This window comes from Alosa alosa, chromosome 17 (assembly GCF_017589495.1).
Source record: "Alosa alosa isolate M-15738 ecotype Scorff River chromosome 17, AALO_Geno_1.1, whole genome shotgun sequence".
Taxonomy (NCBI): Eukaryota; Metazoa; Chordata; class Actinopteri; order Clupeiformes; family Clupeidae; genus Alosa; species Alosa alosa.
Window position 1 is genome coordinate 22,677,670 of NC_063205.1, and position 11,750 is coordinate 22,689,419.

Consider the following 11,750-nt stretch of genomic DNA (forward strand, 5'->3'; position numbering starts at 1 on the left):
CTTGAATTTGACTAGTATTTGTCCATCTCCTACATGCTACATGACGTGAATAGGTGTTGAAGGTCGTGGGATCAAGGGTAAAGACAAATTCTGTCCATTCCGCACTATGTCAGTCGGACAGAGTTTCACTGCTTCTAAACCTTCCGTATTCATTGCTATGAGAGTTATTGGGATACTGTTTATACTGCCTAGGGCCTCTTTTACAGGAGTCTATGGTGAATGAAAATCTAAAGATTTGTCTAATCCTGCAATCTAAAGCTGGTTAAATCTGCCCGCTGGTTTAGACTGTTGTGTCGTTTGGATGCTGTTTTATCTCACATCAGTAAACAGACCCTGCTGTTCAACTTCAGCTCCTAGACTTAGCAAATAAAATCCATGCAAGACTTTGGGCTATACTCATCCAGATTTGATAAAAGTATGAGCAAAAATGGACTGTGCATTTACAAAGAATACACAACACCCATGGATAAACAATATGACAATAGGTGGGTTTACATAGACACTTTTATTTAGATATGAATCAGAATAATGGCTCAATTGTAAAACAAATGACGCCTTAATCGGAATAAAACTGGCAATCCGATTAGAACTTTAATTGGAATGAAAGAGGTGGTGTATTCCGTTTTTATTCCGATTGAACAGCCATGTATGCAGTCAATCAGATTGTCCGCTGTAGCTTCTAAAGCAAAAGCAAAGCAGCCAGGGCTATTCCGATCAAAGACTCTTAAGCGCTTGAGAGCACCTGATTGGAATAGAACATACCCCATGTAAACAGATGACACAACATTTTCATTCGGAATAGTTTAATCTGAATGACAAAATGTAAACCCACCTAACATAACAGGGTTTTATGCTAGATTTATTAGGAGTATATACCCTGTTTTATGACCTATACTGTTCCTATATTTGGCCATTCTGCAAGTGCAATGAAGGCATCATGTATTGACTGCTTAATGGGCCACATATTGTGGATGCCACTACAACCCTGTCTGCTTTCACAGCAAGGTTTGGTTTGGAGTGTGATGGGACATGCAGCCATACTTAGCAATATCATTTATGTGTTAGTTAAAATACCTTCCCTCCTCATTAGCTCATCAGACAGGCATGGCCTACTGGTTAGGGCTTCGGACTTGTAACAGAAGGGTTGCTGGTTCGATCCCCGACCAGTAGGTACGGCTGAAGTGCCCTTGAGCAAGGCACCTAACCCCTCACTGCTCCCCGAGCGCCGCTGTAGCAGGCAGCTCAATGCGTCAGGATTAGTGTGTGCTTCACTGTGTGCTGAGTGTGTTTCACTAATTCACGGATTGGGATAAATGCAGAGACCAAATTTCCCTCACGGGATCAAAAGAATATACTTATATATATACTTATACTTATATACTTACTATAGGCACATTCACACTCTCAAGGCACATTTTAGACAACATCAACAAACAATCTTTATGTTGTTGTTTTGTCTTTTCATTTTTGCTGTCAGATAGATCTTCTGTCATTTGATTAATACAATCACGGGCATGACATGGAGATGCAAGGTGCAGACAGATGGTTTGTTGACATTATTTCCAGAGACAAAACAGTCTCATGCTACCTTACAATTGAGCACTTTTTAAAGCGTGATTTTTAGGCAATTATTATCATCAAATTCATATATCATCTCTCTCTCTCTCTCTCTCTCTCTCTCTCTCTCTCTCTTTGTGTGTGTGTATGTGTGTGTGTGTGTGTGTAAAAAAAAAAAATATTTTTCACCTCCAGAGCCAAAAAACACGCCTTAGCATGAAACAGTTATTTTTTCATCAGGGCCTAATGAGCTGCTCTCTGGGCTGTAAGGATTTGCTAGTTAAATCACCATGATGTTTCCACCAGAGAAAACCCACCAGACCTCTCTTACTGCCGTTCTCCTTCAATCACCAATTTGGCAAGACACCTGACGCACTCGCCACATTTCAAGTTTAGGCCTGACAGTGACACTGCACTCGCTGTCATAATAAAGACTGATAATGAGAGCTAGGCAGATGATTGCCGATTAAGTGTCTTGAATGATACATGAGCCGCTAATGACAGAATGCAGTGGCTGCCAAGGCATGTTTCTGACATTGTGTCAATATTATGACATCCACGCTTACACTTTATTATACTGAGACGTATGAAACATGCTCGGAAAGTTACACACAGATACACAGGCGCATGCGCGCACACACACACACACACACACACACACACACACACACACACACACACACACATTCACACACACACACACACACACACACTTAAAAACACACGTTATCTAATGCAATGAAGCAAGGAAGCTCTGTGAATCCCCCAACAATCTGCAAGGCTCTTTTTTTAAATTTCATCCTGTGTATGTCCATGCACCCCCCCCCCCCCCCCACCCACCCACAACACACACACACACACTCTCAAAAAAATGTGTTACTGAGTTACAATAGAGACAAATAAGACAGGGGAGAATGCAGGCATTTCCCTGGAATCTTCACTTCCGTGAGAGCTCCTATCAGCTAAACAATCACTTCCTTTTTTCTATGGGTTCCATTTACCAGTGACTCAAACACACATACACACTCCAGACATTTCTGGTCAGTGACTGTTTGTGTTCTGACCTTTCTTTCCTAGGAAGAGATTCTGACAGTGGCAAGGTACCTAGAACTCGGAACAGGAAGTACAGAACCCTGGAGATTCTGGCAGTGTCTTCAGACAGTAAGCGCAGAACCCTGAGCTCACCTGAGACCTGCCGCTCCAGCTTCCCATTGGACGGACTTGTGCTTGGCCCACCCGATGACATCATCAACCGCTCCTGCGCGCCAGCTGACGACTGCATCCTGCAGCGGTCGTTGTCGTGGTAACCTCTTGTCACCAACCCGATTCTCAGAGCATGCAACGCCGTCGCCCAGCCTACAATGCAAAGAGGTCAAAGGTCAGGTCATCTTGTCTGTCAACAAGAAGAACACATGACCCATGTCGGAGTTTGCCTACTGCAGCTTACATTCATAGTACTTTCTGTTGGGTAGCAAAAACAGTTTTAACAGGTAGCCTATGCTGTGGTCTGTCTTACTGTCATCACATAATTCATAGTTCTCACATCTTGTTTTTTTTTTTCAGAATATTTCCAATTATCCATCATATGACAGAATAACACAAGTACAAATATGAACGGTTAGCAAACAATAGCCATCAGATCAAGAAGCAATAGTTATTGTAGGCTATCAAATCAAATTGGGAGAAAACTGCATGAGAAAAGTATCTAATTTCAACTGGTTAGTGGTTAGAGTTAATGTTTGCATATTTCTACATGCTAAATGGCAAAGTATCCACCATTTGTAGTGCTTACACTGATTCTTACACTGACACCAACCTACGTCAGTCTACATAAATCTTCTAACAACACTCACTGATATAAAATTGTAGTAGTAAAAATGCATTTTTTCTTTTCATTCACTGCAGTATTTGATTTGATTTTTCTCTAGTTAAATGTAATTTCCAGTGTCTGGGAATAGAATGGGACAGTCTGTTCTGCTTAAGCCACATGGCATATGTCCCTGTGGACTTTATTACCCATACCAGAGACTTCAGTAAGTAATGGCCTCCTTACACCAAACAACTTTGACAAGATTTGGGAAAGACTCTTGAAAGATTGTAGTCTTTTAACTAATGCCCCCCATTCAAGCTTTACTCAAAAGACTACAATCTTTCAAGAATTAGGCCATTAGTCAATTCACATGTAACGTGAGAAAGAGGGATAGATAGAAAGAGAGAGCGAGAGAGAGAGAAAGAGAGAGAAGGAAAGAGAGAGAAAGAGAGAGAGTTGATCTTCATTATAAGCATTTGCGTCACTGATGGGGATATCCCTGTAACTTCATTTTGATTTCCCCATTCCTTGACTCACTCCTAAATCCTGTGCCATCTTCTAGTCTCTGTGATCTTTTAACTTCTATTCGGAGCAGGGGACCGCCTAGAGTAGAGCTTCTCAACCTTCTTGGGGCTAAGGCACACCAAGTGTCGAACCAAAACGAAAAAGGCACACCGACCGACACACATTATTATCCCTTAAAGGTGTACCGTCACACCGGTGTGACTGGAATGTTAGGAAAATTAACGTTCTAAAGAATTTCTGGGTTCATTGAATTCAACATAGAATTTTAGAAGCTTCAATTGTTGCGGAACGGAATCTTATATTAGAATGTTGAAAAACCTACACCTTTAACCCAGAGCTCTGCTTTGACCCTTAAAGGTCCAGTATGTAGGAAATAATGGAAAATAAACTGTAACCATTCCAAAAATGATCACCATATGTTGTCAGAGAGTAAGGAAACACGATGAATTGAAGTAATGGCTTATTTGACAACATTACTCTAACCCGTAAAACCCATGAAAAAATATGAGTTACGGGGCGGAATCTCTTGGAATTTTCGTTTATGTTTTGAACGATTAATTCTAGAATTGCGTATTAATAATGGGCTAGCGCGTCCTCCTATTTGGGTTGCCAAATTAGCAAAGGCCAACTGTCAACAGCTGTCAGTTGTAGTCATGAACGCCTACAGGAGGCAGGCGGTATAAAAGTACATTGGGTTCCTCACGGCACACCAGTGTTCCACTGTTCTCAACAGAACCACTGTTCTCAACAACTCGAGTTGTTTTCCCCATTGGAAGAAAAATCCTGCTTAACAACTCTGTCAATATTTACCCTGATGGCCCTATTCATTGACACTGTGATGGGACATACACAGAGAGAGAGAGAGAGAGAGAGAGAGAGAGAGAGAGAGAGAAAGAAAGAGAGAGAAAGAGAGAGACAGAGAGACACACACAAACAAACATTTAACATGCACACAAACACACACACTCTGACCTCTAACACAACATATGAATCAGCGCAGTGGTTGGGTTTGTGTTTGGTCAGAACTTAGCTCTTCCCCAGAGCCTGCAGAGAGATTTCATGTACAAACCCTTCACAACCCACCGAGTCAGAGACATATATTGTTTTAAATCACAGATATCACACACAAACATACACAAACACATACACACACACATGCACACCCTTCACAAAGCACCAAGTCAGAGGCATAAATCATTTTAAATCACAGGAATCACACACACACACACACACACACACACACCCTTCACAAACCACCAAGTCAGAGGCATTAATCGTTTTAAATCACAGGAATCACATGAGGCTCAGCCCTGCTGGGGTGGACCTATCTGTGGTCATTAACACAGTTCTCTGACAGTGCAGAGACATTCATACATTATCAAGATGTGACTGACACACACACACACACACACACACATACACAACCATCACAAAACAGAAGGATAGGTCTTGTGGACCTATCTGTGGTCATTAGCACAGTTCTCTGGCAGTGCAGAGACATTCATAAATTATCATTCCTGCTCTTTCAGTCTGCTCACAATCTGCCTCTTCATCTCTTCTGGAAAGTTTAGACTTGCCATGTAAAGCCTACCTACTGGGAAAGGATGGGCTTACTGGAACTTTGATTCATATTTCATTGTTCCCAGGAACACTCCCGAGAGTGGAGAGGAGATGCACTGATGGGGAGATGTATCCACGTCTTCCCATCAGGCTCGACACTGTGCTTCAGAGATCCGGGTTACCTAGCACATTAACTCTGTTCACTTCTGAGAGCATCTTTCTGCCCCCTACCACATAATGACCATCCCACTTAACACACAGTCACACACACACACACATAAACACACACACACACACACACACACACACAAACACACACATACACACAAACACACTGACACACACACACACACACAAACACACTGACACACACACATAAACACACACACAAACACACACACAGTGCTGGAATGAGGCAAAAACACATTTAATTTGTCTCACATGGTCTGTCTCTCTAACCCCCTCCCTTCTTTTCATGTATCCCCCTCCTCTTACTCCCTTCTTCTCTCTCTCTCTCACTCACTTATTTTCTCTCTGTCCCTCTCTCTCTCACTCCCTCCTTCTCTCTCTCACACTCCCTTCTTTTCTCTCTCACTCCCACCTTCTCTCTCTCTCTCTCCCTCTCCCTGCCTTGTTCTTGTTATCTTGTCTGCTTTTGCCGGTCTAGATGTCAGTTCTGCATTGCTTTGTTGCTAATGATGAGTGCAATTTCATTGCCAGGGCATACAAATGAAAACACAAATCTCACTCTTTCATCTCTCGTACAGTACTCCCTCCTTCTCTCTCTCTCTCTCTCTCTCTCTCTCTCTCTCTCCTCTCTCTCTCTCTTCCTCTCCTGGGTTCCTACTACCCAATCCTACCCCCACACACACACACACAAAAAAAAAAACACACACACACACACACACACACAGTTCTCTCTCTCCCACTTTGCGAGTCACCCAGATTGGGTTTAAGGATTACTCTGATACTGCCTCGCAGATCAGACCACAACAAAGCCAAGGATTTACTTCCAGGACTATATTGATTAGCCTCACTTCCAGCCACATGCACTAGATGCTAAATGCTCTCTCTCTCTCTCTGTCCATCCAAAAGCCAGAAGCTGTTAAAGTTCTAAAAGAGCATTAAAGGATTTACGAAGACAATTCAAGCCTGATTTTCTTTTTATTATTATGACATTGTAGCTTTGTCAATCACATTAAATAATCCTTTTTAATCTAATCCGTCCCTGTTTTGTAGGCTATGCCACATGTGTGTGTGTTTGCGCGTGTGTGTCTGTCTGTCTCTCTGTCTGTTTGGTTGTTAGAGATTACACAAATAAAATGGCAGATTCAATTTTCATTGGCATATCACAATGATGTCATCCCAAGCATATCAACATTGCTGATGTCATCCCACCTTACCACTCTGTCATTTCCATTGTGACATCATTCTGTTACATAGCAACCCTCTGTGATTTCGTCAATGCTCCCCTGGCTGCCAGCAAGACACAACAACATCAGACCATGTGACTGGGGCTCACTCTCATCTGAATAGCCTACTGCTCCATGACACAGGAAGAGACATAAATACACAGAACAAAAAAATCTCTCTCTCTCTCTCTCTCTCTCTTTGTCAGAGACAACCACAGTATTACAAACAAATACACACAAATAATAATTGAATTTTCCTTTCCATAATCACTGCCAGATCCAATCCACAACAGGTTGCAATCATCTTTCTCTGTTACCAAAATACTCGGCTTAATCTCAGCTATAAAAGAAGAGCATCTCAACCTCATTACAGGCTGTAGGTCAAAAGATGTGTGTAGACCCATAAGGACACTTATGTCTGAAGCCTCCATAACCTGGATCATAGTTGGTAAGGTAGAATTACTGTATGTAGCGCTGCTGCTACAGCAGCGTGTGGTGGGGAGGGTGAATTCCGCGATGTTGTCACAGTTCTATGGAAACCCGACGGGATGTAGGAGACGGGTGTTTTCTTCATGGGGGAAGCCTTTCATAGGCCTGTGTTTTCAAAACATGCTGCGTAGGGGGCTGCGCGAAATTGTGCAATCTATTCGCCTAAAGCACCGGCGGTAGGCTTAAAAGGCGGCCGACACACGATGCCTTCTAGCCGACCCAAGGACAAACGATCCGCTTGCTCTCCCAGCCGATCGCATTACTCACGGAACGGGTCTGTGTCACGCGCGCCCCCGCTGCGGGCAAACTTCTATCATTCTCCTTGCCCAGTCGATGAACGGGAGGGGATTGGGGGGCACGAGGCTGACCTTGAAGAAAACAACAAACACATAGGCTACACGCTGTTCTAGCAGCACACCTACCCATCCCGCGACTGAGCTGCGAGCTGAAAGCCACGTCCCTAACCCATTTATCACGGTGTGTTTTGACTCTGTATCCCCACCTCTCTCTCTTTCTCTCTCTCTGCCCAACTTGTCCCATTTAATTCAGATGGCGAGAAAGCCGACCCACGATTGGATCAGTTCGTCTTTATCCAGTAGCGCCCCGTCCTCAATATCATTCGGCCGTTAACGGCACACACCCTTCGGTGGACCAATAGCTGCGCACTCGACTGCAACTCTGTTTCCCTCTCATTCGCAGAATATTTATGGTGGAACGGTCTGTCAGCGCGATACCACAATGGAAAAATCTGCCGGACTAGGAGAACCTGGATTCATTTTGACTTAAGTCTGTGTATTATTGACTACTATGGCTACATTAGCACTAAACCCCAGGCGCACGATGCATTTGTTTTCTTTCTCAATGCCAATTTGCCTTAAATCCGGAAATAATGATCTGCAATAATTCACGCGGGTACTACCCAGGATTTGCCATCCTTCAGCAAAAAAACCTTGTAATTAGACGGATTCACGACGTTCCACCAATTAACAACTTCATTATACAAATTCCACATCGAGCTGACGGATGAGAATTAAACAGCTCGTGTTATATCACAGTCATCGAAAACATTTACTTCTCCAAGAGCTTTGCTTTTATAAAATGGAAGGGCGGTTAACAGTGCGTTTTCTACACGTATTAATAATACAATAGCCTGTGTGAAAATTGCAACGAGGGTTAAAACCGAAAGAGGAACTGCTTGGTGTGTGTGTGTGTGCGTGTGCGTGTGCGTGTGTGTGTGTGTGTGTGTGTGTGTGTTTCTGTGTGTGTGTGTGTGCGCGCGTGTGTGTGTGTGACGGGGTATCGCCGCGGTTCCCTGTGTGCAGACCTCCTTGGGTCGTTACGTATTCAGCATGCCGCCTCTGTACTTTGCACAGTCTAAAAGTATTGTAGCGGAAAAAAACTCGGACGACAAAGCCTCACATTTGCTTCGAATTTAATTCAGTAGAGCACGTCAATGTGCACCGAACGAAACTAAAATCGAATGGTTATGTCGCATCGTTTTATTTTTTCCCTATTCAAAGATTTTGTGTGCAGTTTTACACACCTTAACCGCCATGTTGAAAGTGGCTTTGACATATCACCGCGTTCGCTGTGCACTAGCGACTCTGCCTGCCCATCAGGTTTACCATCTACATACACTCTCACGTTTGAGCGAAAAACAAGGCATTTTCGAATCAAGTCTTGATAAGTTTACATTTTTATGCGGAAGAAAAACACCGTGTCATCTGGGAATTCAACACGGCTTGGACAGGTTGTCGAACTTCAATCGACAACAGCCTGATATTCGAATACTCAATGACATAACACAATGACCTGAAAAATACATATTTTATGTCAGTCAACCGAAAACACTTTGGTGTTCTTAACTATTTGCACATATCCAATCCGCAAATTAATGTTGTTAAACCGCGAGCGAGGGAATCGAAAGTAGATTTAATGCATTTCTGATGTTGCCGAAAAGCCATAATTACATGCGCTACATAATGACACTTTGTACAACTTGCCCACTGAAAGCTTCGCTATTTCTGATTCCGCGAAACGAGCCTCCGACCAGTTAAATATTTTACACAGGAAAAAGCTTTCGTGTTGGTCGTTTCGGGGAGAACTGAGTAACTCTACACTAAGCACTTTCATGGTAACTTAAAGAAGCCAAAAGCGATCATTTATCTTACCGCAATCAAGTTTTTTTCCACGTCTTTATTCACGAGCTCTTTTCGTTTGGTTGAAGACAGCGCGAGCCGTGTCTCTTTCAGCTGCTCGAGCCAAATCCTCCTTCCAATATGGCATCCTACATCTGCGCATGTCTAAAAATCTTCAGATTATTTTCAAGCCAACTCCTTCATCGACCTTTACAGCAGTTGCAAAATTTGTTCGGCCAATTATAAATAGAATGCCGAAGCCTCCTCCCCCTGTCAAGAGGGCCTTTGGCTCCTATCGTGTGAACACGTATTTGCTGAAGGCTACTAGAGCTGATTACACAATGTAGCCTAGTTTACGCATTTGCCAGGAATGTCTTAAGAACAATTTAGAAAGTGTGAAGTTTATCAAATGTTTTAAATGAATGAAATTAATTAAATGTTTACAGTTTGGAGGTGAAGACTGCGTTTCAGTGTAAAAATACCAAGGGTGTTGGAAATGTAACTATAACGGCGGAAAGTGCATCTTGCACCTAGTTTAAAATGCAATTTGGTGCCTTCTGTAACTTGAAATAGATGGCTTCTCTTATCTTTGCCGTATGCTTATTTATTAAAACAATGATTAGACTAAATCAGTTATTTCGGATGGTCAGTAGCTATTTGAAAACTTTATTAACCACATTGGTTAAGGAGTAATATTTTACACACAGCCATCCACAGCGCACTATTGAGACCGGCTTTATATATTTTTGTTCTGTTGTCCGCTTGTTTGACTTTTTCAGAAGTTTATTCGGACCCTTATTATAGGCTAATCCGAATCCATGCCATTTAATTTCTAGGGAATGACGATCACGTCCACCACCTTGCGTAGGGGTAGGGGCGTGGGTGAAAGCGCCGGACGTAAAACAGATCGAAGTCCAAACCCAGCTTTACTCGTCACCTCAGTTTGACATTTCCAACATCAATATTGGGCTATTTAACAGTCATCAGAATTCAACAGTAATAATATGCATATGAAAGCCCCATAATATACTATTGTTGCAGAATATTCACCCGGTCTCTTATTGTGTGATGATGGAAATATTTTTTTGCTTTGTGAAAAACAATGAAATTGGATTTATCATAACGAATCTCTGCGCCAACGCTGTCCTCTAGCGGCCAGAACACGCCCAGATACACCGGAATATTCCACCTTCTAACTTACAGTAAACACTTGGCGGATATATATGAGGGAGGAAAAAATGTGTAATCAAGGTTTAAAGAAGAAATAATAGTACCTACGGCATATCGTTTTATGGAAGATATAGACTAATAGTTGAGAATATTAAGTCCCACCGTATGGGTGTTTGCACATGACGCACTTATCAATCTGTAAATTAAAACATTTTTTGCATGTGCACGTTTTAATTCGCAAGTCATTGCATTGTCTCTCAATAGATGAAGATATCAGTCATTGTTATGCAACGCCACTCAATTAGAACGCGCGGTTAGAGCGAGCAGCCCCACGTGAAGTTTATCCCCAATCACCAAAGAGGTAAGTGGATGACCTCGAGCGCGCCGCCGCCGCCGCGGCCTACATGACCATGGTTTCCTGTGCGCGGGCAGGTGATGGGAGGTGTCGACAACAGATGGTTTGGAGCTCGCGCGCCCTAATCTGACGAGGCTTTAGCAAGCACGCGCGCGCAGACCACAGATTACCTTCTGCATCCCGCGAACTGGCCATGGAATTAAAGCATAAGCCTCGCCACACATTTTTCCCATTTGGTGTGATGCGCAGTATGATTCTAGTGGGATAAGTATCCTAAATGTGGGCAAGAGCAGTAGCTAAATATGAATTAAGAATACAAAGATGGATCATGGATGAATAGATAGATGGATGGACGAATGGATAGATGAAAGATGAAGATATAAATTAATGCTCGATAGATGATCCTACCATATTTATGTCGTGGCATTAGGCTACATAGTGCCGAACATTTTCTACCATTAGGCCTACTACCGAAGCTAGCCTATATTGTTGAGTAAAATAAGCCTATGCTAGATTCAGGACAGGACATCGCAATCCGCAAAAGGACACTTACTGATTACAAACGTTTTGATTCATACAATTTAGTTAATAATATTGGCCAGATGGTGTAGCTTGATGTGCGCGACACATATTCGGATTGGCTTGTTAATCACTGATCTGACGTGGGTTTTATATCAGACAGGCTGTCATTTGGTAAAATAGGCATAGCCTCTTTTGCCTCTTTCTCTGTGGAC

The 11,750-nt window shown here is 42.7% G+C and overlaps 1 protein-coding gene across 4 annotated transcripts in view; it reads right to left on the reverse strand.

The window, feature by feature from the left end:
* Window positions 1-9,636, reverse strand: part of sfmbt2 (Scm like with four mbt domains 2) — a 56,932-nt gene extending 47,296 nt beyond the window's left edge. For 2 of the 4 annotated variants that reach the window (XM_048268204.1, XM_048268203.1), the window contains exons 1-2: window positions 7,776-7,835; window positions 2,743-2,913 (exon numbers count right to left, since the gene is read on the reverse strand). In XM_048268204.1, the coding sequence (XP_048124161.1) occupies window positions 2,743-2,913; window positions 7,776-7,779 (175 nt within the window). In that variant the 5' untranslated portion in view covers window positions 7,780-7,835. Of the gene's footprint in view, window positions 1-2,742; window positions 2,914-7,775; window positions 7,836-7,855; window positions 7,867-9,524 lie in introns of those variants that run through there. The other 2 variants (XM_048268205.1, XM_048268206.1) reach the window with 2 other exon arrangements.
* Between the last annotated feature and the right edge of the window lie 2,114 nt (window positions 9,637-11,750).